Raw genomic sequence first — 26,958 nt, forward strand, 5'->3', positions numbered from 1 at the left:
CACTGAGGACTGCACAGATCCTTTGTGTGGTCCTTGGGGTAGAGAAGACGAATATTATACCCACTGGGGCTAGCGCTTAGGCACTGATCGCCATCAAGGAGAAGAGCTCAGCTGAGGGGAATTAGTTCCCTTCTGATTAAATAATTTACCACGGCAAACCTGGGTGTGTCACCTTAGGCACACCCTGAAGAACTGAACACAGCTCTCTGGCCACACCCACCACAAGCCTCTAGGGAGTCACTGAAAGCAGACAGTCCATTTATAAATGCCAAACAAATGCAACAACTGAGGAAACAAGGATAAGGAAGACAACATGACGCTCCCAAAAGAACATGACACATCAATACAAGATTGTGAAGACGATGAGATAGAAGAAATGCAAGAAAGGAACTTCAAAAAATGTATGATAAGAATGTTTAGAAGTAACCAAAAACAAATGCATGAACTATTGAAATCCATGCAGGACATGAAAGAAAATATCTCTCATGAAAATGAAATATTAAGGAGGTATCAAAATGAAATGAGGAATTTAATAGAACATGAAATTGAGATATTGAAGAGAAATCAAAATGAAGAACTCAATAGAACAAATGAAAAAAACACAGTTAAGAGCCTTAAAAACAGAATCAGGCAGAAGAGAATATCAGACTTAGAAAACAGAGCACAGGAAAGTATACAGTCAAACCAAAGACAAGAAGAGGAAATTATAAATCTAAAAAATATTGTTGGGAAATCTACAGGATATTATTTTAAAAAACTAACATTTGGGTTCTAGGAGTTCCTGAAGGCATGGAGAGAGAGAAAGGATTAGAAGGCCTTTTTGGTGAGATACTAGCAGAAAACTTCCCATCAAGGAGGCATGTACCAATGCCACCTTACTAGTCAAAGTGATCAGTTTCAGTTCATAATTGATCATAATGATAGAATTAAGTGTCAAAGGGATCACATAAACAGACTAGCGTCGGCTAATACTAACTGATAGAATTAAAAAGGAGAGAATGATCTAACATGGGAAGCAGGATACACAGCAGACTCATAGAATGGCAGATGCCCTGAACAGCACTCTGGCCTCAGAATCAGCCCTTAAGGCATTCAGATGCGGCTAAAAAGACCATGAGAGTTTCTTAGGCATGGAAAGCCAAGACACTCTGGCAAAAAAAAAAAAAAAAAAAAAAAAACAAAACAAAACAAACAAACAAACAAAAAACCTAAATGAAAGACCTCCATGAGATCCCAGTGGAAAGAACGGGCCATCAAAGAAGGAGGTACCTTTCTCTGAAGGGAGGAGAGAACTTCCACTTTGATTATGGCCTTGTCTAAATAAGGTTGGAGTTTGTGAATTCAAGAGGCTTCTACATAGCCTTGGCAGCTCATGACAAGAGTCTTGGGTGATTACTGACATCATAAATAAGAGTGCCAATTGTTAAATCAACGGGAGTCACTGTGCACTTACTCCCCATGTAGGATCTCTATCCTTAATGTGTTGTACTATGTGAATTAACAGTATAACTAGTACTCAAACAGTACTTTATACTTTGTGTGTCTGTGTGGGTGCAAACTGTTGAAATCTTTACTTAGTAGATACTAAATTGATCTTCTGTGTATAAAGATAATTGAAAATGTACCTTGATGAAGAATGGGATGGGAGAGGGAGCGGGAGATGGGATGTTTGCGGGTGGGAAGGAGGTTATGGAAGGAAAACCCGCTATAACCCAAAAGTTGTACTTTCAAAATTTATATTTATTAAATAAAAGTTTTTTTAAAAAAAGTAATTGACTAAAACTGACCCCTAAAGAGATAAAAATTTTAAGCAGACCAATTTCCATAGAAAAAATAAATTGAGCAAAAATATCAAAGGACTTCTGTCCCCATCAGGTCATTAGGACCAGGTGGTTTCAAAAGCAAACCTACCAAATCCTGACAGAATAAATACTTGTGATGCTCTTGAAACTGTTTCAAAGCATAAAAAAAGAAGAGAAGCCTGCAACTTACTTTCATGAAGTCAGTGCATAATGGGTAAAAAATTAGGTAAATTCATTTATAAGCTTTAATGTTAAGTTCTCTTTTTTTGAAAGAGTTACAGAGAGAGAGGAGAGGAAGAGAGAGAGAGGTTTTCCGTCCGATGGTTCACTCCCTATATGGCCGCAATGGCCAGAGCTTCGCTGATCTGAAGCCAGGAGCCAGGAGCTTCTTTCGGGTATCCCACGTGGGTGCAGGGGCCCAAGGATCTGGGCCATCTTCCACTGCTTTCCCAGGCCATAGCAGAGAGCTGGACGAAAGTGGAGCAGCTGGATCTTGAACTGGCTCCCATATGGGATGCCAGCACTTCAGGCCAGGGCATTAACCCACTGTGCCACAGCAAATCTCAGCAACAATGAAATAAAGCATATCAGGATGCACATTTGGCACAGGGACAAAGTAGCTTTGCTCTGCATGCCTGCATCTGGAATCAGAGTTCCTGCTTTGAGTCTCAGCTCCTCAGCTTCTCACCCAGCTTTCTTCTAATGCACACTTTGGGAGGCAGAGGATGACGTCTCCAGTGCCTGAGTGCCTGCCAGGCATGTGAGAGACCTGGGTTGAGTTCCAGGATCCTAGCATCTGCCTACGCCCGGCCATGGCTGTTGAGGGCATTTGGGGAGTGGACCAGTGGATGGCAGATCTCTCCCTGTCTTTGCATCTGTCTCTCTGATTTCAAATAAAAATTCAAGTAAATAAAAATAAACATAAGTGCGACTTATTTTTGCAAAAGCAAGAATGGTTTAGTAGCAGGAAAGATATTAATATAAATAATTAGGCTAATATACCAGTAGAAAACTTACATAGTTTGTTCTCCCATCATAAGAGGAACACAGGGAGCATTTCTGGTTTCATTTATTTATTTGAAAGGCAGAGATAGAGAGAAGGAGAGAGAGATGGGGTGGGGGGAGAGAGAATGAGAGAATATTCCATCCTCTGGTTTATTCTCCAAATAGCGAGGGGGTCTGGCTCAGCCAGTGCTGAAGCCAAGAGCCAGGAGCCAGGAGTTTCCTCAGCATCTCCCATGTAGCACTTTTTTTTAAAGCCCTGTAAGAATGGCCATTGATGAGGCAACTGGCATATAGGAGATTTGGCATATTGCTAGTGGGTGTTGAATATGCTAGAGGCTCTGTGGAAAGGAAATGGGCAACACCTTTCCAAATAACAAACACTCATGTCTTTTGACCCAGCAATTCCACCTCTGGGTGTTTAACCTACAGAATACCCACACCTGTCTTCATACAAAATGAAAGAAATGCAAGGCTGTTGATTGCAGCATCATTTGAAAGAGATGGAACATTAAAAACCCAAATGTTCATCTATGAAGGACTAGTTAAATGTGCTATAACATATAGAAAAATAGTATGCAGTTGTAAAAAAATTACTATTAAAAATAATGATTAGGAAAGTTCTCCAGAATGTATAGAAATAGACACCATTGTGCTTTTGTGAAACATACAGAGAAATGAGAATATACATTTGCTTGTGTCTGCAACAGGAGGTATATTGAAAAGATTCACAGCAGACTAATAAATATGGTCACATGAGAGGGGCCCTAAAAATGTCATTAACGATGATGGAAGTGGGAGTGAAAATCCTCAAAGTGTATTTCATATATAGTTTCAATTTTTGAGCCAGTATACATACACTTACCTTAAAAAATTATGGAGTTGGAGGGATTTATAGCTCACTGTCAGTACTGTCATTTTTGAAGTTAGATGCAAAATCAAGTACTGAATTATTACCGAAAAGGCAAGAAACTTTCAGCATCCGGAAATGTATTAGCATAGCATGGTAGAAAGTAAAAAAGAAGTACACAAGCGAAAGAACCTCAAACAGCCAATCTGATAATCTTAGGCATTTGATATTTAAAATTAAATAATCAGTCCTAATACAACTAAGTTGGAAACATTGGGTATCTTTCTTAAAATGATTAGAGGGGCTGATGCCATGGATCACTTGGTTAATCCTCTGCTTGCGGTGCCCGCATCCCATATGAGCGCCGGTTCTAGTCCCAGCTGCTCCACTTCCAATCCAGCTCTCTGCTGTGGCCTGGAAAGGCAGGGGAAGATGGCCCAAGTACTTGGGCCCCTGTGCCCATGTGGGAGACCCAGAAGAATCTCCTGGCTCCTGGCTTTGGATCGGCACAGCTCCGGCCGTTGTGACCATCTGGGAAGTGAACCAGCCGATGGAAGACCTCTCTCTCTGTTTCTACCTCTCTCTGTAACTCTCTTTCAAATAAATAAAATAAATCTTTTAAAAAATGATTATAAATGTATCAAACCAACATCCACAGGGAACAACAAAAAGATTCCCAATATAACCAGGGATCAGCCAAGCTGCCTTTATTGACGACATTTATTTAATGGTGTTTGATATGTTTTGGTCAAGGTCTTAAAAAAAAAAAAAAAAGGATGACATTTAAAATCAGAATATCAGAGAAAACATTGTCATGAAAAGTTTTTTGTGTGACTAATGTGTGACATGGAGATTAAAAAACTCATATGATTTGTTGGTTAAGTAGGAGGGTGGATAAGGGGTGCCAGACAGGGCTGGATATGTTGTTATGCACCTGTTACGTGTGCTCTGGATTCTCTCACAACAACAAATCACCAAACATCAAACTTCCATTTCTCTCAGTTCCCCGGAGGATTTTTCTACTTCATTCTGCCCAAATGACTTCAGAGGAGATGTGCCTGTTTTACAAAATTACTTGACCAACCAGGGCATGGTAAACTTTGGACTGGACCCCACTGCTGTTGAATCACCGTTGAATCCAGGGAAGACCAGGAGAGAGAGACGTTTCCGGCAGGCAAGATCATGTGCAGAGGGAGGATGGGCAGTACCCAGGTGTGAATGGGGACCTACCTTCAGGTAGCTCAGTGTCAGTGGGCTTAACAGGTGAAACAGGAAGCACAGGCAGTAACCAGGCACCGGGGCAGACATGGCCTTTAAAATCCACACCAAGGAACTAATACGTAATTTTCTAAGAGACGTTACCCTTGCATGGTTTTAAGCAGGTATGTGATATAATCCACTCTTGTCTATGCTGGATCTTTGATAATATCAGCTTCCATGGGAAATTTCTTTGCTTATATTGTTGGTCCACAGTCACTGAAGGGAATCCAGAAAGTAAATAACAGTAATGGTGGAATCCAGCAATGTGTGCTTACAATGGGAGAGGCTGTGTTGGACCATAGGGGGCACTCAATGGATATTGTTGATTGAACTGACTATCCATGGTGGATATGAGTGATTTGTCACATTTACACCTCTTGGAGGAAACCAAATTAATTAATTGAAAAAATCACCCCCTGCCTGGGCATTTTAATAAGCCATCCCGAGCGTACTTCTGGCCATATCTCATAATGTAAGACCCCTATCTCTCTTCTCTTACCTTCATGTCCAGGTTCTTAGAAAGAGTTTCTAGGGCAGACACGAGGTCTTGAATCGCTTTCTCCGTTTGCCGGAACTCATTCCTGATGAAGTGAATGTCACTGGAGAGCTTCATGATGCTTGAATCACATCTGGTGGCAAGACGGAAATTGGTGTGAAGTCAACAAACTCGAAATATTTTTAATATCAGAGTAAGACCTGCATATCATTTGGGGGCAAAGATGCCAGCATTCTTTGATTAATGATCCAGGAGATGTAGGAGCATAGACAGGAATCACATTCAATTTTCTCTTGTCTTCTTGATGGGGGAGAAGCCAGGTATCCCACATAGACCCAAACAAGAGCACAGATTGGGGTAGTTTATGTGGGTACACTGGAGAGATCTGACACTTTTGGCTTTACATGGACTCAGCTGTAGGAGTTACAACAGATTTTGGTGTTTGGGGAAAACGCGTTTCTCTTCTATCCATAAATGTGTTCTGAAGAATTTTTCTCTTCTTTATAGGTTCCTGTTAGGTCTGTGTTGGATGAGTTTTTGTTGCCTGTCATATATTTAATTTCTCTATAACCATTTTTTGTATTAAAAAGCATTTTGCTTCTGCTTTTTACTTTGAAAACTTATTTTATGTTGGAGGTTTCTGAAGCAGATTTAATCTCTAAAATAATTTAACTTTGACTGTATCCCTGAGCCATTCCTGTTTTGTCTCCTTTTGTTATTTGATAATGTCTTTGGGGTAGAAACTGTTCATTTTAGTCCATTTTCTGATTCTCTCACCAAATGAAGCTACCTCTCAACAACAGAAACTCTCTAGCCCTAGACTAATCAAAGACAGATAGGTCCCTCCTGATGGAAGATAGTTATAAATGGCCCCACCATCCCACACAATCTCCATCTTGGGGACCAAGTCCAAACCCCAGCACTCTTCCATGCCTTATTTTTAAAAGTAATCTCTATCTTATCCCAGGAAAATGTGCCTATCATTTAAAAGGCAAAAAGCAAACTACAATGTTCCTGGCCCTACCTCTCCCTGCCTCTCAGTGCCTCTCCCTTGAGGCACGCACCCAAAGCCTCTTGAGAATTCTATGGTGTAAGGTCGGCTCGTTTGCAGCCAATCCCCCATCTCTAAGGTTGACTTCAGTAAGTCCCTGCCCCAGGGCAGTTTTCTCTTGCCCATAACTTTCTAGGTTCTAGCTCTTTGGTTCTGATGTTGCCTATCCTTGTGGGTTATGTTGTGAAGTGAACATCTGGTCGCTGTAGATTTAGTGGGCTCCATGGAAGGGACCAAATTACACACGACTGTTCACGTAGCAAACTTCTTTTATCTCTGTCTTTTGCTCTTAATTTTTTTGAAATTGGGAAAACCTTTGTTTTGAACTCTTCTTGTACTTTTCCAGGAACTCCATCGCATGAAGCATACTCATCAATCTTTTGCTGACATTTTTGTCTATCAACTATCCATCATCTATCTGTATTTATCTGTCATACCTGTCTCCCATCTTCTATCTACCTATCTATCATCATCTTCTATCATCAGTAGCATTATCATTGTCTAGCATCTTTATCATCTTCTGTCTAATCCATCAAATCTAGTCTAATCTACGTATGGTAATGGAGATGATTTTTATTCTTGGCTTGATCCTACCTATCAATATGGCATCTCTGAATGTCTCTGGCTCCTTACAGAGTAAGTCCTTACATTGAGGGTCTGAGAAGGACATCAGTTTAATGTCATTGGCTGTGTGCTTTGTTGGTGGTTAGTGATTGCAAAGTTTTGGGTATGGTTTAAGTGCATCCTGCAAAGTTTCATGTGCTGGAAGCATGGTGCCCGGTATGGCAATGGTGAGGAGGTGGTGGAACCTTTAGGAGGTAGGGCCACGCAGGAGGTGATTAAGGATATCCACCTCAGAAGAGATTAATGTAGTTCTCATGGGACTCAAGGCCACCCCCTGGGCTGAGGTTCTGTCTGGCCCCTACTGCACACAGTCATTCTGCGTCCCACTTCTGTGCCATGCTGTGAGGGTCCTCACCAGAGCCTGAGCAGATTGAGGTGTCCCATCTTGGATTTTCAGCCTCCAAAAATGTGAGCTAAAAATGCCTTTTCTCCTTTATAAATTACCCAGCAACAGGTATTCCATTATGGCATCAAGAAACGGATCAGGGCCAGCCCCGCGGCTCACTAGGCACCCCAGGTTCTAGTCCCAGTTGGGGTGCCAGATTCTGTCCCAGTTGCTCCTCTTCCAGTTCAGCTCTCTGCTGTGGCCCAGGAAGGCAGTGGAGGGTGGCCCAAGTGCTTGGGCTCTGCACCTCATGGGAGACCAGGAGGAAGCACCTGGCTCCTGGCTTCAGATTGGCACAGTGTGCTGGCCGTAGTGGCCATTTGGGGGGTGAAGCAATGGAAGGAAGACCTTTCTCTCTGTCTCTCTCTCACTGTCTAACTCTGCCTGTCAAAAAAAGAAAAAGAAAAAGAAAAAAAAAAAAGAAATGGATCAGGATGGCCATTGTGGCAACTTTCTTGTTACATTAAAGATAGACATTTTGCTTTCTGTTTTTCCACTGGCTTGAGGTATTGAACACAGGAGTGGAGGAAAATATCTGTATTCTAGAAGATCCTCTTCACATTTTAAGAGTTGATAAGGTCCATACTATCATGATATCTCTTTAATGGACTTGATTTTTGCTTTTAATCGCACATCTACACAATGTGTCATTTCTTTTTTTTTTTTTTAAAGATTAATTTATTTATCTGAAAGTCAGACTTACACAGAGGAGAGGCAGAGAGAGAGAGGTCCTACATCCGCTGGTTCACTCCCCAATTGGCCACAATGGCTGGAGCTACGCTGATCCAAAGCCAGGAGCCAGGAACTTCTTCTGGGTCTCCCACATGGGCACAGGGGCCCAAGCACTTGGGCCATCCTCCACTGCCTTCCCAGGCCACAGCAGAGAGCCGGACTGGAAGTGGAGCAGCCGGGACTAGAACCGGCGCCCATATGGGATGCCAGAGCTTCAGGCCATGCAGTTAACCCGCTGCGGTGCAGTGCTGGCCCCAATGTGTCATTTCTGTTCTTAAATTCAGGTTTCCCCTGGAGTCCCACAGCACCAAATGTGCCCAATGGGTTGCTTGCTTCTGGCTGCTGCTGTAGATTAATCGGATCCATCTCTCTGGGTACCCATTGCACAGTCCCTTTTTCCCTTTCTTCACTTGAGACTAATCTATCAAAGGAGAGGCTGGGCACCTTGGAGAGCCTCATCTCACCGGAAGTACTTGCTTTTAAATTGCCACTGTGTTGGGGGTAGGGAAAAAAGGTGAAAAATCCAAGGTACAGTGGAGTTGTTAAATATTGAGCCTGACTCATGAAGCAGTAGAATATTTGCTAGAGATTGTACTAAAATAATCAACTTAATTCGGCTTGTGCCAAATTGACTATTAGAATTAAGGTCACTCCATGAGGGAGGCCAGTGATCCATCTGCCTTAGCTTGTCCATTAGTCATTCGTCTGGCAACAACACGGAAAAGAAACCGGGGGGGGGGGGGGAATTTTAAGTCTTGTGGCTTTCTGCCAGATTCGGTCTCAGATTACCAAATAGATTTCAGAAATTTTCCATAAAGAGGGACATTTCAAGGAAAAATAATACCTTGCTCTGAAGTCACTGCTTAAGATTGAAGAGGCAGGAAGGAAAGAGATGGGAGCAGAGCAAGAATTGCTCATCTTCTTGATGAGATTCCATCGATCTCGTGGCTTTAGAACAAATCCATTTGTTCTTTTGGATAGAAAATGGGGTTTACAAGAATAAAATGTTATGCTGCAGAGTGGTTTGCAGAGAAAAGTAGATGGCGGGAGTATCTTCAGTATGAACTAATCAAGTTTTAGTGAAAGCAGATATTTGGTGTTTCTCTTTGTAAAAAGTGGCACATATCTAAGTTGTTTAAGTAGGGAGGTAGACTTGCTGCTGTTTTTTTTATGTATTACTTCATAATTTACACAACTATTATATTGTGTATTATGAAATGTAGAATAAAACATAAAAATATTTCATGTATTTGCACATAATATGAATAATTATATACATTTTCTCCTCTGGATCGTCAGAGTCATTTTTCTTCTATGAGAGTTTTCCAACCGTGAGTATTATTTCCTAGGTAGGATCTTTATTTATTTAAGATTATTTATTTATTTATTTGACATAGAGAAGGAGATGGGAGGGAGGCATGGGGGGTGGAGAGAGAGAGAGAGAGAAAGAGAAAGGGAAAGGGAGAAAGAAAGAGGTTCCATTCACTTTTCCTCTTCACAAATGCCCACAACAGCTGGGACTGGGCCAGGCTGAAGCCAGGAGCCAGGAACTCCATTAGGGTCTCCCATGTAGGTGACAGAAGCTCATGCACTTGGGCCATCTCCCGCTGCCTCCAGGGTGAATTAAAGGAAGCTGGACAGGAAGGCAAGTCAAGACTTCATCCTGGGTACTCTGATCTGAAACATGGGCATTCCAGTGGGCTTATCCAGCTAGCCATGGTGTCTGCCCTAAGTATCTTTACTTTTAAGAGGAATACAGCCACCCTCCAGAACTACAAAATCTCTCCCAGCACCACTGAATCATTGATGCTGTTGACAACCAGATACCTGGAAGGCTGGATGCTCACCCCTCCTACAGACACAGAGACACCCCTTCCTATCTGAGCACCAGCCCAGCCTGGGCAGGACCCCACAATCTTCTCATTTACAACACGCTCAAAAGCAAACACATTGCTCTTCTCTGCTTCCAGTTCTACTCCCTTGCCCAAACTGCTCCTTTCTGGTTTCTGTTGAAGGAGTCCAAAGCCAGAAGCTTTGCTGCCGGTCCTTGCCTGGGGGAGCCCATTTATTTAGGTACTCATTCTGTAAGTTCTGTTCCCTATGGCTGTGTTGTCTGTCCCCTGCTTGGGACTGCCATGCCTAGTGCGTAGTCTGGGCCCTTGAACTCTCTGGAACTGCTGCACTCACAGTTCTCTGGTCTCTGCACCCGATCGCTTCAGCTGCTACCAATGCCACCAGGTAGGACAGATGGCCTCTTCCCCAGAATTCGCCCATGACCATGACCACAAGGTCAGACCCTTTATGCTGGCCCTCAGGGTCCCTCATCTTCCAACTTGGGACCTCTTCTCTAACTTCAGCTGCCATCTCTTCCTAAACGCTTACTCCCAGAACCTTACCACTGCTCTCACAGGTGGGCCCTTGGCCATGTCATTGTAATCCTTAGCCGCAGTTCTTCTCTGCATGTCCCCTGCTCCCGTGTGAAGGGTCTGCTACAAACTCTTCAGAACTACACCTGCTTGGAAAGCCTCTGCTGTGCTGATTGGGCGAGTCCCATAGCTCCCCAGGGCTCTCGGGATAACAGGTGCCTCCTTGCTTCTGGCTGCAGCTCGTTTTCCTTGGGAGACTGTGAACAGCCACAGAAAGGGGGCCAGGTTATTGAATCCTAGCACACACCTGGGCGTGGGCGTGTGATAAGGGCTTCCCGTACTGCTGCTGAATTCAATGGGCAAATAAATACCCTAGGAGAGTGCCAATGTGATTGTGTGCAGAAGTGGGGCCTTTAAGAGGCGATGAGGCCAGGAGGGCCACCCCTTTGTCAATGGGGTGAAGGCTGGTCTAGAGGGCTTGTGCAGGAGTTGGGTAGTTCGCCCTTGCAGCAAGTTCATTTGCTTCCCGTCATGTGAGGACCCAGTGTTTGTCCCCTCTGGAGGGTGAGGTCCTCCCTAGAAGGGAACCTGCTGGCACCTTGATCTTACACTTTCCAGGCCCCAGAACCAGGAGAAAACAAAGGTCTGTTCCTAGCAGTGTTCTAGTCTTACTTGTTTGGTTATAGCGCACAAAGGGACTTAGATAGAGGGGCTTGACTCAAGTGTTATCTCATTGGTTTTTAACACTTCGGAGAAGAGTAACAAGATTGGAGGTGGGGGTATTCCAGGAGAGAAAGGGGTTCTGGCCGAAGATGTACAGGTGGGAGATGTCTATTCCCTCAAGTCGCCTCTGATGCACCTGCCAGAGTGGTCCAGCTACAGTCAATACCTACAGACTTTTTCTGAACCGTTAACTCTTTTGATTCAGGAAAACTCACCCAAAACATGTTCTCCAAGACTTTTTCCATGTGGTCACTGGTAAATCCCTTTTTCTGGGCTCTGACAAGGAGTTTTTGTGTATTGTGTGGTCCTTATTAGAATTTGACATGGCTGGGGACTTTTCTGTGGTGATGAGGTTGTGTCTCTGTAAGGATGTTGACTTTGGAGCAGGGAAGGGTTGTACAGAAAGGACCCTGGTCACTTCTCTGGGATCATACTGGACATTGTATTGGCCTATAACTGGGCTCTTTTATAGAAACCTGGGGACTCAGAGGTGGCATGTAGCTCTGAAAGTTCTATGAGATGCTTCCTCAACTCTTCTCTCTACAGTTTAGCTCAACAGAAAGACAATTTATTGCTTCTACAATTTGAGGGTATTTCAGAATCCATGTACAGTATTTTCATAATATGCATTTTCCATGTACTTTTTGAAGACTCCCAGTAGAGAACTTATTTAGGAATGAGAATTCAGTGGCTGAGAACTGACTGCTCAATGCTAATCGATGTTGTTTCTTCTCACCTGGCTACTCTTCCTCGAAGATCTCCAACTCCTTGTATGTGTTTCACACTTAGATCGTGTACCGCAAAACTGGCTCCAGTGGTTGCCTGATCTCGAATTCGTATTTGGTCTTCTAAAATCTGTAATGTTGAGGAGAAAATCCCATTAATTTCCCATTGCATATGACAGGAGAACATCATTTGAAGCAGAAGTCACAGATCTGATTGCGTGTCCTAGCTAGGCTGATGGTGGAAATGAGTAAGGGGGCCGACCCCAGGGGAAGAGACCTGTGCTGGGTCTGAAAGATGCAGCAGGTGGGGGCAGTAGTGGGCACTCGAAATGCAGATTTCCTGTGAAATCTCTCAACCTAAAAATACGGCTCCCTAATTTGGAGTTTCCACTAAATACTACGTGAGCCAAGAAGAACGCGGTGATAGTGCTGAGTGGTCGTGAGCTGCCATTTGGTTACCACTGTACAACAGCTTCTCATACAAAGCCTGCTGCCTCCCTGGCAGTGGTCAATGTAGACAAAGGGATTTTTCAGGATGGCATCAGGCAGGGTCCTCTGTGGATCGATTCAGAATCACCATGAAGCTAATATCAAGAAAAGCGAGTGTGAATCAAACTGTTCCATACAGATGGCATGAAATCTGTATCTGAAATCTGCAATCATTCGGGATTGCTTAGGGAATATGAGAGACTGAGGGCTCCCATGGGTTCAGGTTTTGTCTCTGAGTATTGTTGATTATGCTTTTAGGACCTTTTGGTGTTTTGGAATAGTGGTTTTTAAATTTTAAAGGTATCAACTGAAAAAGTGAAAAACGGTATTTATGTTATAAAAACTGAAAACATTCTGCCTATTGAAAACATTATATTTCATTTTATATGCAAACAAATTCCAGTGTAATATGATGATATATAAAATATGCATTTATTGAGAAAAGTGAGACCATGGAACTTAGGAAAGAAACAAATTAGTGATGTGAGGAGACATTAAAGTGTCGTTATACTTGACAAAGGGCCTGAAGTATGTTTAAGTTACGTCTTCAAGTTTTCCAAGGAAAAGAAGGATCTTGTAGGTTATGAATTTTAGGAATTTCAGAGGCCCTGTGCAGATCTTGCCTTTGTGTACACTGGCAGGTTGAGAAAATCAAGAGCAAATAAATCCTAGTAGAAGAAAATAGCAGTTCCTTTTTGTCAAAGCAGGTGTGTAGGTGCTTTGTTCTCCTTTTAGCTAAAGCATGGTGATGACAGGGAACTTGTTCTACTAGGTCCTAAAACATTTCGTAATAGGAAAGCCAGAGATTCAACACCTCCAGGAAAAAAAAAAGGTAATATCCCCATCCTAGCAAATTAGTCAAAGTTAAAACAAGAAATCTCAATGCTGGCAAAGGCACAGTGAATAAGGCACTCTAATAATGCTAATCAAAGAGTAAATTTGTAAATCTTTTTTTAAAAAAAATATTTATTTATTTGAGCAGTAGACTTACAGAGAGAGGGAGAGACAAAGAGAAAGGTCTTCCATCTACAGTTCAATCCCCAAATGGGTACAACAGCTGGAGCTGGGCCAGTTCAAAGTCAAGAGCTTCTTCAGGGTCTCCCACATGGATACAGGGGCCCAAGCACTTGGGCCATCATCCACTGCCTTCCCAGGCCACCAGCAGAGAGCTAGATTGGAAGAGGGCCAGCCGGGACACAAACTGGTGCCCATATGGGATGCTGGTGCTGCAGGCAGAGATTGGCCTACTGTGTCACAGCATCAGCCCCTAAAAACTTTCTTAAAACAAACTTGGCAAAATATGTTAAGTGTTTTCAGGGTTCATAGCTTAGGAATTCTACATCTAAGGATATGTACTGCAGATACAACTCAAGCATGGACTTAGGTTCTACACAGAGTGTTCAACAGTAAGAGAATCGTTAAGCAGACCATGGTGTATGACCCGTGCAGTTTTTAATGACATGAAAGACTTTATTTAAAATTGTAGATTATGCTTACAAGTGTAATCTCAGTCTAGAATATTTGCAAAGCCTATAAGGAACTACATGCTTGTGTTTGGGGGTAGAATTCTAAGAGATTGCTTTCCCAGGTTTTAAAATTTCAGCCTGAACTTTTGAAATAATTGCAACAAATGACTATCGCTTTTATAAATTGAGGGAGGAAAACCTGCACAAGACACCATTATACATACATTTTTTAGTTAAAAATTAATCTAATTTAAAAACAATTAGCTGCCTACTTAAAAAAAGAAATGACTTGATTTTAAAAAGGAAGGAGGGACTTAATTGCTGTAATTATGGCAGATTAAAAACATTTTTAAAATTCATTTTAAGGACTTGGGTCGAGCTTCAGTTCACATTTGCATCTGTTTTGCTGACCAATTTGCAGGTGTGCTGATCCAGTTAATGAATTTAGGTTCTCTTTAATTTTTGTTTTATTTAAGAGGGGGAAAGAGAGAAGGAGCCAGCGACTGGGTCACTCCCCACCATGTTCTCAATAGCTGGGGCTGGGTGAGCCAGGAGTGCGGGATGCAGTCCAGGTCTCCCACATGAGTGGCAGGTCCCCAACTGCTTGAGCCCCCACCTGCTGCCTCCCAGGGTGTGCCAGCCTCGAGCTAAACTTCACCACACGCTTCAATACGAAATACAGGTGTCTCCAGCTGTAACTCCACTGCTGTACCAAACACCTACCTAGTCCATTTCTCTAGCAAGTGCTTATCACTTTAGAGTCCTAGGTATTTACTGAATGTGGCCTGACAATTTCTCCTTCATATTATTTCAACTACAGGATCTATGGCTTTTAAAATATTTTTAAATTCCATTTCCCACACAAACGGAGCAGCTCTCCTCATTTTCCCTTCATATGCCAAACCCTTCATAGGATTGCTAATATTCAGAGATTTTAGAGTTTTGGGAAAATGCTTTGACTTAGCCTTTTTGTTTTCTAGAGCTGATCTCAGATAATCAATTATTAAAAGAAAACTAAATCTCTTAGCTAGATTCTCACAATGGAAAGACTTTTTCCCCCTTAATGCTGAGTATGTTGGAGGATAATTAACATGTGTTGAAATGCACATGTCTGAGTGGACATCTGGATGGGTCTTTTTTTTTTTTTTTTTGACAGGCAGAGTGGATAGTGAGAGAGAGAGAGAGAGAGAGACAGAGAGAAAGGTCTTCCTTTTTGCCGTTGGTTCACCCTCCAATGGCTGTTGCGGCCGGCACATCGCGCTGATCCAAAGCTTGGAGCCAGGTGCTTCTCCTGGTCTCCCATGCGGGTGCAGGGCCCAAGGACTTGGGCCATCCTCCACTGCCTTCCCGGTCCATAGCAGAGAGCTGGCCTGGAAGAGGGGCAACCAGGATAGAATCCGGTGCCCCAACCGGGACTAGAACCCGGTGTGCCGGCGCCGCAAGGCGGAGGATTAGCCTGTTGAGCCACGGTGCCGGCCTGGATGGGTCTTGACATATTGGGTCAAGTAAGCATCTCTATCCAGAGAAAGATCCTGAATATCCTTTGGGACTTTGGTATTTCTAAGAATGTCATTCTCTTCTCAATTACTAAGGTGTTTGGACCCATAAATTGGAATCTGTAAGGAAAATTTGTTTATCTTGATTTAGCGCAAGAATTTTCATGATTGAAACTATTTTTCCTTTCTCACCTTAAAACCATTTATTAATTTACTTATCCATTCAAGTAATATTTACACGATTCTAACCACATACCAGACATGGTTGTTGTCTGGTGCAGGATTTAGCTGTGAACAGCATCCCTGCCCTTATGGAGATTATATTCTAGAAGGGGAAATAGACAAATATGGACCATGGTGGAATGTGGTATACGCTATAGATAAAAATAGAGTTTCAGGGAGATTGAAATTGTTGGGTGAGGAAGAGTGGTATTTTAGAGTGCCAGCAGGTATTGGAGCAGAAACTTGAAGGAAATGGAGACTATTTCACAGGTGCATTTACAGGAAAATGCTCTAGCCAGAATGAATAACATGTGCAAAGGCTGTGGGGCCAGGGCATGTTTTAAGAGTGGCTGGAGAGCCTGCACTGTGGCGCAGCGAGTGAACGCCCTGGCCTAAAGCACAAGCATCCCATATGGGCATCGGTTTGAGACCTGGCTGCTCCACTTCCGATCCAGCTCTCTGCTATGGCCTGGGAAAGCAGTAGAAGATGGCCCAAGTCCTTGGGCCCCTATACCCGCATGGAAGACCTGGAGGAAGCTCCTGGCTTTGGATCGGTGCAATTCTGGCCATTGCGGCCAATTGGGGAGTGAACCAGAGGATGGAAGACCTCGCTTTCTCTCTCTTTCTCTCTCTCTCTGCTTCTCTCTCTGTGTAATTCTGACTTTCAAGTAAAATAAATAAATCTTTTAAAAAAAAAGAATGGCTAAGAGGTCAGTGTGGCTAAAGGGAAGTTGAGAGAGGTAGGGGGGTAGGGAGAGAGGGACAGAGAGATTGTTGGGGTCAGATTATCACAGGCCTAGGAACCAGCATTGTTGATGCATTATGAAAACATCCAACTGAGACAATTAATAGAATCTTAGAGACCTAGGGGTCAGTGCTGTGGTGTAGTGGGTAAAGTTGCTGCCTGTAGTACCAGTATCCCACATGGGCACTGGTTCAAGTTCTGGCTACTCCACTTCCAATCCAGCACTCAGCTGTGGCCTGGGAAAGTAGTAGAAGATGGCCCAAGTCCTTGGGCCCCTGCACCCACATGGGAGACCTGGAAGAATCTCCTGGCTCTTGGCTTCGAATTGGCCCAGCTCCAGCCATGTGGTCATCTGGGGAGTGAACCAGCAGATGGAAGAACTCTCTCTCTTCTTCCTCTATGTAACTCTTTCAAATAAATAATAAAATAAAATGTATATTTAAAAAAAAGAATCTTAGAGATCTAGACTAAGGTGAGCAACTTAGCTTGATGTTTAATGTCATGTCAATTAACTGTCCTTGCTGTCACAAAATAGATGTACAATACGTGCTTTTTGAACACAGTGTCTTCTACTTTGGGGCATAAATGGGTAGTCAGGAAATTGAAAAAACTGTCTCCATATGGGGCAGCTAGGTTGTAGTCAGCTGAAATGAAAAAATGAGCACACGTTTCTCCAGCTGACAAGTGGCACTGGTGGTGGCCGATCTTTTTCAAGCCAGGAGGCCAACAGAGGGAGAGCAGAATTACCTCAATGTTCTGGCTGAGTTTTTTGACGATGCTGGTGATGGTCTGGATGTGGCTTTCCAGCAACTTCCTGGCAAGCGATTCCTCTTTTTGGAAGCCATGGGTGCCCTGCAGACAGGCAGAGATGTCCTCTTTGATGCGGAAGGCTTGCTCGAGGAGGAAAGCGATGGTGCGCTCCTGGCTGCTCAACCTGTCTTCCAGCTGGCTGCTCTGGGCGTTTGCAATGATGGGAAGAAAAGCACGCCCCCTGGTCAGAAAGAAGAAACATCAGGGTTGTTACAAGGAACCAGGAACCAGACTTGCAGCTGCACGTCTACTTCATTTTGTCCCCCATGACAGGGTGGTGGGACCACACACACTTGCGTGCATAGAACCTTGGTTTAGGTCTCACTACGAAGCAGATCTAAGTTGTCCCGTGATCTAGTATGATGGCTTTTTTTCTTATTTTCCAAGCAAGAATTGATCAACAGTAGGACATTGGTTGACAGTAGGAATGGGTCAACAGTGAGACGTTGGTCAACAGTAGGAATGGGTCAACATTGGGACATTGTTCAACAGTGGGAATTGGACAACAGTAGGAATGAGTCAACAGTGGGATGTTGGTCAACAGTAGGAATGGGTCAACAGTAGGACATTGGTCAACAGTAGGAACTGGACAACAATAGGAATGGGTCAACAGTGGGACATTGTTCAACAGTAGGAATTGGACAACAGTAGGAAATTTTTAAGCCCAGTTGAGCGTGGTTGGGAGGTGATGAGGGGTTCATGCAGGAATATGCTAGAAGCCTCCTGAGATATATGCCTTCATATCCTCCTTACCCCCAATATAAACAATTCTATTTTAATCTAGAAAAAACAATCTAGGCTCTTATGTCTGTAAAAACACAAAAGTGACTGTATTAGAGAGTTTCCCAAAGCGCATATTTTGGAATAACAGTTGATAAGATAGGCCATCATATTTGATGGTCAAGTACATTTGGAAAACGTGGAACATTCTGTTCTTTTCTCAGAGATTTTCATTGTATGTTATCATATAAATGTCTGCCAGTACTATTCTGATTGTATAGATGGGAAAACAGTTCATGGAGTAGTTAAATACAGAGCTGTAGGTCATCCAAGGCACATGTGCTAATACACTTGCTCCAGGTGCAGGTGACTTGCGAAGCTTTGCTGTGCTCTTATTTCTGACCTCATGCCAGGTCTGATTGTTGTACCTGCTGTGTGACACTTGTTCGCTAGATCTATGGATCAGAGAGTTTGAAATTTCATGGTTGTCCTTGACTTATGAGCCGGTGGAAGGGGCTATGGGCTTGCTTTCTTGCATGTGAAGAACAGTCCCAAGGTCACAGAGCTGCTGATTTGGCACAGGCAGGATGATACCCACGTGTCCTGCCACCTCCCTGTGATGCTTTGAGTGAGGTGCCTCTGAGTGTAGCAGAATGTTGTGTGATGACGATCACTAGAGGGAGAAGTCAGTCTTAAGCAGAGGAGGAGATCTGGCCTTTGTAAAGCCTTGGAGTAAAATCAGGAGTAAGACAGACAAAGCTGCCACCCTCTAGGAAATATCTATATCTATATTCGTATGTAGCTGTAGCATACATCTTAAAAAATGACTGTCACATTTGCTGGTTCGTAAAAAGCCAAAGCCAAAGAATTCATCCCCATTCCTCTTGCCAGAGCAGGAGTAACTGTTTGCTGGGAGCTATTATTTGCTTGGAAGCGAGAATGCCCTGGGGACAGCAGAAGAGAAGAGCCTGAACATGAGCATCTTCTGCAGCGCTATTTTTAGCTGTGGGCCACAGAAACCCAGAGATGGTTAAACAGGGAGGTTATTTGGTTGCGGAACAATAGGGCAAGAGCGGGTGGTGGGGTGGTGGTGAGCGGTGGGTGGTAGGGAGGGGGACTTGCTGCTGACCAAAGAAAGTTGTGAGCTCTCAGGCTCCTTTGGACTTCCTGGCTCACTCTCAGAGTATGACCTTGAACCTGAATCTCAAGGTTGCTGTTCCACTTTGAAGTATTGTGCCCGGATCCCAGGTGGAAAAGACCCGAGGACCCAGCGTACCATGTGTCTCCTGGCTGAGTTTGTCACTGCCCCTCCAGGGTTAACTTGAGAAACAGTTCTCCTGAAAGTCTCCCCCTGCCACTCTGTGTGAGGGGACCTCTGGCTGACGTTTTGCATCTTCCATGAGCCTCTGGAAGATTCCTCTAGGCATGCATTTCAAAAGGTTTTTTTGCACCAAAATGTTTATGTAGATTCCATTTTTCCATGAACTTTCGGAAGTCCCCTCATATTTCATTAGTAGAAACTGTGCCATATGGTCACCTCTTCTCATTTAAGTTTATAAACATTTTAAAAATCTGGGTATGTGGCAGCCTTAAGCCAAATAAGGTTTTTTTATTTGCATAGAAGTAGAGGAAATGTGCAGGTGCCGGATTGGCTAACAGTGCTGTTTGTCAGGTACTTTTTCTCTCTTACCTCCCATTTTATACTAAGCCTTTCTGTCAAAGGAATTTAAGAGACAAGCCATTGGTTTCTTTCCTGTTGCTCATTGGCTGTCTTCCTATGAATGGACAATCAAGTTTCCTTGGGCAAGGCAGAGCTTGGTTAGAAATTGACCACAAATAGCATTATCGGTACTCTAGTGCTGGATGGGTGCTCCAGAATCAGTGTGTGTGGATGGCAAGGGTCTACCTGCCCATCGGAGGTCAACCTAGAGAAGAGAAGAGTGGCTCATGCTATGCAGGTGAAGACAATACAGCAACACGTGACTTCTACTTGGTGGTTTCCTTTTCTAAAAGAGTGCCTGGGGGCCAGCAGTGGGTTAGCTGCTGCTTGCAACAACAACACCCCATATGAGCACCAGTTCCTTAGTTCCAGCTGCTTGGCTTCTGACCCCCATCCCTGCTGATATGCCTGGAAAAGCAGTAAGTACATGGTGGGCCGAGTCCTTGGGCCTCTGCTATCCATGTGGGAGACCCAGATGGAGTTCCAGGCTTCAGTCTGGCCCAGCCCTGGCTGTTGTGGCCATTTGGGGAGTGAACCAGCAGATAGAAGGCCTTTTTCTCTTGGTTCTCTCGTTCTCTTTCTCTCTTTCAAATAAATAAATCTTTAAAATACTGTCACAAAGAAATGTAATGCAAGCCTTATAATTTAGAAATTTCTAGTAGCCATGTTGTTTTTAAAAAGATAGAATTCATCTTTATAGAAATCCCTAAAATGTCACTGTAGCATGTTCAACATGAAGCTTATTAAAGGGCTATGTTACAGGTGTTATACCAAATCTTTGCCATCACCATGTATTTAACACTGGTAACACCTCTTAATTTGGGCCAGCTGCATTTTGCGTACTTAGTAATCCATGTGTGGCCACTGGCTATTGTCTCGGACAGCACGGTTGGAACACAAGAGTAGGCAGAAGACATCCCTGAGCAGTGAAAGGTGTTGCTACTCACCCTTCACCATTCATGTCCTTGATGAATAATTACAGCTTGTGTGTGTGTGTGTGTGTGTGTGTGAGTGAGTGTGAACATGTCACGTAAGCCCAGCCTCGTGGCTGGCATGTTAAATGAGGCACCTGTTAAATCTTCATAATGGTGCTCTGAAGGACCATTACTCTGCCCCATTCTAAAGATGATGAAGTTGGAGGCCTAGAGTAATAGAGCAGATAGTCCAAGGTCAGCCCATGAGCAAGGGTGGAGCCAGTGCTCACGCCTACACAGTCCGACTCCAGGGCTCTGTCGTGTCGCCCTCAGAGACTGCGTGTCACCCGCAGTGTAGCAAGCCAAGTTTGCATGGTGTCAGATCCACACACATCGAATACCTGATCAGTCAGTGCTCGGGGGAGGCCGACAGGGCAGCCTGAAGACAAAGATGAACAGAGGAGTTCGATGAAAGCAAAGTAAATTAGGAAAAGGAAAAAGGTGAGGGCTACTTAGTGTCAGGGCAAAGAATGCGCAGATGCTGACGGCATGGGGAGCATTAGGGTGCAGCTCCCTGGCTTTCGGAGGAACTTCTAAAAGGAGGAAGGTACTCCTGTTGTGCTTTGGTTGTCAGTAGCTTACCCCTCCCCACTGTGATAATCCGGTTCCCTCAGTGTGCAAGCTCTCCTCTTCCCTGTCCCCCCCCCCCCCCCCTGCATTCTGGGCGAAGGCAGCTGCCAGGTTGAGCAGCTCCATGCACACCAACCATGTGAGTGACACGTGGTGGGAGCCAGTCTGCCAGGATGGCCGTAGCGGCAGCCGCCACCCTCAGTGAAACCCCATGAGCCCCCCTGAGCTGAAAGCACCCCCCCCCCCCCAGGAAGCCACCTCCGGTTCCTGGTCCACAGAAGCTGGGCTACATGCTTGCCGTTTATCCCGCTGGGTTTTGGGAGACTTTGCTACATGTCAGTCGATAAGGAACACAGTCATCCAAGTAGAAATGAGGGGCAGGTGTTTGGCACAGCAGTGGGCAGGTCAGTCCGGGCACCTGCAGCCCACATTGGAGTGCTCGGGGGGGGGGGGGGGGGGTTGGGGTCCCGACTCTGCTTCCTGCCATTGCTCAGCAGGTGGTGGCTTGAGCACTTGGGTCCTCTCCCGCGGGGCAGCAGGTGACGGCTCAGGAAGTTGAGCCCCTACTATCCCCATAGACTTGGCCTGAGTTTTGATCTCTTGGCTTTGGCCTGGCCCAACCCTGGCATTTGGGGCATGAACCAGAACATGTGAGATTTCTTGCTGTCTCTTTGTGTATTTCCATCTCAGTGTGTATCTATGTTTCTGTTTCTCTGTCACTCTGTCTCTCTGCCTTTCACAAAATAAGTAGTGCTAATGAAAGCATTAATTAAATTATAAATTTAAATAATGGTTTTATTAAATGATTAAATAAATTATAAATTAAATACATAGAGGTAATTAAATAAATTAATAGTTTTTTTTCAGTGAGAGTGCTTGAGACCCAGATGTGGTTCCAGACACATGGGGAAGACAGACATGATGCTAAGAATTGAGACGTTCTAGGGGCTTTTGGAATAGATAGGAAATGGGTCTGGGAGGGGAGTCCAAGGTTCTGATGTGGACTTACTGAATGATGATGACTTTCGTTAAGACTGAACATTTTTTTTTTTAAACATTGAGTTTAGGGGAAAGAAAATGAATTTGAGATATTTATAGGCACCCATAGGCCCCTTAGACAGTCTGCAACATGGCTAGAGATGGAGACCTGGATGTTACTAGAAAAATAAATGGCAGGTGAACACTTGGGAGAAGTCTGGTGTGTGTGTGGGGGGGAAACTTATAAAGAAAGGAGCAGTACCCTCTCCCCACGTGGGTCCCTACCCCATTCTGGACACTCTAAGTATCTGTCAGGGCCCTGACTGAGAACTACTAGGGAGCTCCTGGGGACTCCCGTGCAGACTTGGGCCCATGGCAGATGCTGCCATCTCCATGTGCAGGGGGCCCAGGGTCTCTGCAGAGCCCTCAGCCAAGGCTGCCCCTGGCCCTCAGGACACCTCCGCTGGGCTCAGCCTCGGCCTCCTAGGAGCCAGCTTTCCGTGAGGGAGCGAGGTGAGGATTCATGTGACTGTGTCAGGGTAAAGCAAGCCTGCGTCAGAGGAACAGGTCAGCTCGCGTGAGACAAAGCCGGAAGGGAATGAGTGACACAGTTCCTTAGGGTGACAGCTTCCTGGGCTGACTGTAGTTCGGACAGATGCACTGAATTAGCCTGACTTTGAGCTCTCCTCGCAAAAACCTTGGCGGACCTAGATGGAGAAAGTGAGACTGCTATGGAAACCAGGGCGGCAGGGCTGTGTTAAAGGGGTGATCATGTGGGATGGCTTCCTGGGTGGTGTGACTGTGCCACCAGCTCCCCGCAACTCTTCACAGTGCTCCCGGCTGGCAGACCTCAGCTGCTGGTCTTCTCCAAGCACAGCCTTGGTGAGGGGTCACCTGACCAAGCCACGCCCACTTCCCAGGGCGCTAGTGGGCGGGTGACACAGGCTTGGCTGGCTTACTGGGAGGGCCTTCCTCACTGCAGCGCCCTCTGTGGCTCAGCTGATGTCGCTGGTCCTGCATCACGGCTCCCCTGTTCCTCCCAGCTGTTTCCTTCCCTCCCCTCCTGCAGCGGTTCACTCTCTGGTAGACTTCTGTTCCCCAGTCTCTGGCTCAGTGTCTGTTTCCAGGGCGACCCAACCTGGGCCAGGGGACCTGGCTGGCCTGGGGCATAGAGCCAATGTGACACCCGATGGGGTCTTCTCTTGCTTCCTCCAGTGCCTTGGGACCCACTGCTGTTCCTTGGGTCCCGTTTCAGACCCTGGTCTAGGTGTTGTCTAGATCAGGCAGAGCAGGCAGCCTATGGAGTAAGGACTTGGAACAGGACTGAAAGCGACAAACTCGAGGGACAACTAACTTCCGCCCAGTTCCAGCTCTGAGCACCCCAGGGTGGGAAAGCACCTGCCTCCTAACTTGCTCCTTCCTGCTATGAGAACTTATCTTCCGTAGGCTGCGGAGGAGTTGGCTGTGGGTTTCAGGTACTGAGGGTCACCCCCACCCTCTCCTGAGCTCGAGGAAGCTGAGAGGCACATTTGTCTTTCAAAATCAACCAAGTGGCAAATAAACAATCCACAAATAAACAATCTTCCGACAGAAGAATACTAAGATACAAAAATAAACTTTCTAAAAGGCTAATAAGCCAATTAGAAGATAAGGAAGGACACTGGCAAAAAAAAAAAAAAAAAAAGGATGCCATAAAAAGTAGCAAGTGCAAATGCTATAAAGAAAGAAAAGACGAGGTAAGAATATGATAGGGGAAAGAGCTGAAGGCTGAATGAGTGATTTGGAAGACTAGATTCTGGAAACTCACTGGACAGAGGAAGCATAGTCACAGAACTTGGTGATACCAACATCAGGATTTATAACGCGAGAATTCCCACATCCAGTGTTCACGCTAACTGCCACGTTCTGCCATCATTGCAAGCAGATGCAGGGGGCAGAATCTCACTCACGCTACTCATGTCGTGTGTCAGGCTGGCAGCAGAAATGACACCTCCAAGCGTCCTCAGGCTCCAAATCTACTGTGTGTTTAGTTCTGCTTTCCTTTCTTGGTCCTGGTCATCACCATCTCTTCTTTTGCCTCTTAATACAGACCACACCCTCCCTACCGCAGCTAGAGTTGATGGTTCCCAGGGTGTAAACAGTACCCTGGCTTGCTTAGAGCCCTGCTCTGGCCAGGTCAGTCTCTGAGCCCTCTATCCTCCTCTCCTCCCACTCTACCCTCCACCCAACCACCCAAGCCTTCTTCCTCTCCCCCAAACACACCGAGCTATTTCTGACCTCAGAGCCCTGGCGTTTGCTCTTCCTCCTGCTTGGATTGCTCTTCCCCACAGGTCTCAACCCCAATGTCCCATCTTGGGATGAGGCTTCTTCTCCCTCCTTTCCATGGTGATACCCCACTGTGTCTTGTCCCTTGCACCATTCATTCCTTGGCCTTCTTTTGTTTCTGTGCTCATCTTCTGTCCTCTCTTGCTAGTATGAGAGATCCGTGTGCACCGGCAATTTCCTCCTTGTTCCCTAAGTGTCCCTGGCACTGAATAGAGGTCATGGCACCTTGAAGGTGGTCATGCCAACAAATATTTACCGACTGATTTTTCCAATTTGGCTTTTTTGAAAGCTCAGCTATTAGAAAATTGGAGGAGAAAAATGGCTTTATAAAGTCACAGGTTGTTGGAACCTTGAGGTTTATAGTTTGTTCTTTGGGGACATATAAATCAGCCTTACCCTGGCAAGGATCCCACTTTCCTATCAGCAGTACAAGAGAGCCACACAGACGGCTTGGCTAAGGGATTTCATCTACTACTCATTTGGCTCAAAAAGATTCTTCTGGAAAATCACCAAATGGTACCTGGTTTATATAAGACCCATTCTCCTAAAACCTCACTGTGCTGACAGTGCTGCATGGGCGTGAGCCAAGAAGAGAAGGGAAGAGGCTGCTGGGCTCTGTTGATGCCGGCACACAGCCTGCGGGTTGGTTCCCTGCTCCTCTGAGCTGGGGCATCTTTCTGGCCTCTGGACGATCAGTGCTGCTCTCCAGTCCAGGCCCCATGCAGACATCTGTGATTGATCCTGTGCGTCCCTGGAACTTAGAATTTGTGTGTTCAGGCTGAGTGGGGCACTAAAGGATGCTTTGTTTAGTTCTGTTCGTGTGGTACCTGTAAGACAAACCTTCACAAAGTTCATGGGAGACTTAATTAAAGATCAGTTTATTTTAGTGCAAAAAGCCTTGAAATCCATGCATATGCTTTTCATTCGATATAATTTCCATGAAGCTTCTTAAGGCTCCTTATATGATTGAGTCGATTGCTAATTTTTTTTGGCACCAAAATAAACTTTAACTCCATGTCTATGAGAGTTTTGAAGTATCCTCACATATATAGCTTTGCAATTTCCGTAAGGGAAGAGAGCATTGTTTTCCAGTTGACTTTCCCAGTGCAGCAACTGATAAACAAACACTTGAACACTTTAATCTTCTAAGAGAAATTCCCAGTGATACCACTGATCAAATCACTAGGTTGCCCTTTTGGGCTGAAAACCAAGACCTGGAGCTGTCACAGCAGGTTAAACCACAAACCTGTGCTGCTGGCATCCCATATGAGTGCTGGTTTGAATCCTGGCTGCTCCACTTCCCATCCAGGTCCCAGCCAATACACGTGGACAAGCAGCTGAGGATAGCTCAAGGACTTGGGCCCCTGCCACTCATGTGGGAGATCCAGGTGGAGTTCCAAGCTCCTGGATTTGGCCTGATCTAGCCCCTGCTATTGAGGCCATGTGGGTAGTGAACAAGTAGATAAAAAATCTCTTTATCTCTGTCTGTCTCTCCCTTTCTCTGTTTCTGTCTCTCTCTAACTCTGCCTTTCAACTAACTAAATAAATCTTAATGCAAAAACTCAGGCTTTCCACTGGGAGCAAGCTGCAGCTACCTAGACTAAGTAAACCAATACATTTTTAGGACAGAACCCAACTGCTTTATCAGTAGTGTTATACCAGTGAGACCTCTATCTAAATTTAACTGTGGGAGAAAAGAAATAACAGAATATTCCAGACTAGTCCAGATGGAGTTCCTAACCATAGGAGGAAGAATTCCTAGGAGGCCTTTCAGAGAGAGGTTTAGGCTTCTCAGAGACCATCGGTTGTGTCGCTGACAGCTGCATCGGAACAGATTTTCCACAAACTCGGAGTTCTCTGCGCCGCTTGGCGGGAGGTGCAGCAGCTGGGCGGGTGCTGGCAGCTCCCTCAGTACAGGGAGCCTCGCACTTCTCTGCCTGTTCTGTTCTTGTGAATCGCGTGCTAAATTTACTTGGGAGATTCTGATAGCCAATTTGGCAACCTGCAATACTCAGAGACAAAGATGCCGCAATGGAAGCCCACTTCCAGGACAAGCGAGCATCCCTGAAGAATGTTGTTTGCCTTCTTAGGAGATCTATTGGGTGACCGGTTACCTTCTGAGTGCTGACTCCTGCAGAGCCATAGAGAGCAAGATTTAAGAGAATATTTTGAAGCCGCCCAAAAATAATCTATGAGCGTGAGGGGGGAGTGATGAAACAGAATTAAAAAAAAAAAATTTGCTGTGGTTTCTCCACTGACTGTTTATAACTGCAGATGGGGTTGGTGGCTGTTCAAGCCTCCAGAGCTGAGTGTGGCCAGTGCAAAAGGCTCTGGGGAGCAAGCAAGGCATCATGCTCCGGTGGGCAAGGGCTGGGGAAATGCAGACCGAGGCCAATGGGGGTGGAAAAGAGAGGACTCCAGACAGTG

General features: G+C 45.0%; 1 protein-coding gene across 1 annotated transcript in view; it reads right to left on the bottom strand.

The window, feature by feature from the left end:
* The window catches only part of FAM81B (family with sequence similarity 81 member B), a 58,679-nt gene that overhangs the window by 15,181 nt on the left and 16,540 nt on the right, over positions 1-26,958 (bottom strand). Inside the window, exons 4-6 of the mRNA XM_062211962.1 lie at positions 17,182-17,425; positions 12,028-12,146; positions 5,414-5,543 (exon numbers count right to left, since the gene is read on the bottom strand). Coding sequence (XP_062067946.1) covers positions 5,414-5,543; positions 12,028-12,146; positions 17,182-17,425 — 493 coding nt within the window. The remainder of the gene's footprint in view (positions 1-5,413; positions 5,544-12,027; positions 12,147-17,181; positions 17,426-26,958) is intronic.

This window comes from Lepus europaeus, chromosome 15 (assembly GCF_033115175.1).
Source record: "Lepus europaeus isolate LE1 chromosome 15, mLepTim1.pri, whole genome shotgun sequence".
Lineage (NCBI taxonomy): Eukaryota > Metazoa > Chordata > Mammalia > Lagomorpha > Leporidae > Lepus > Lepus europaeus.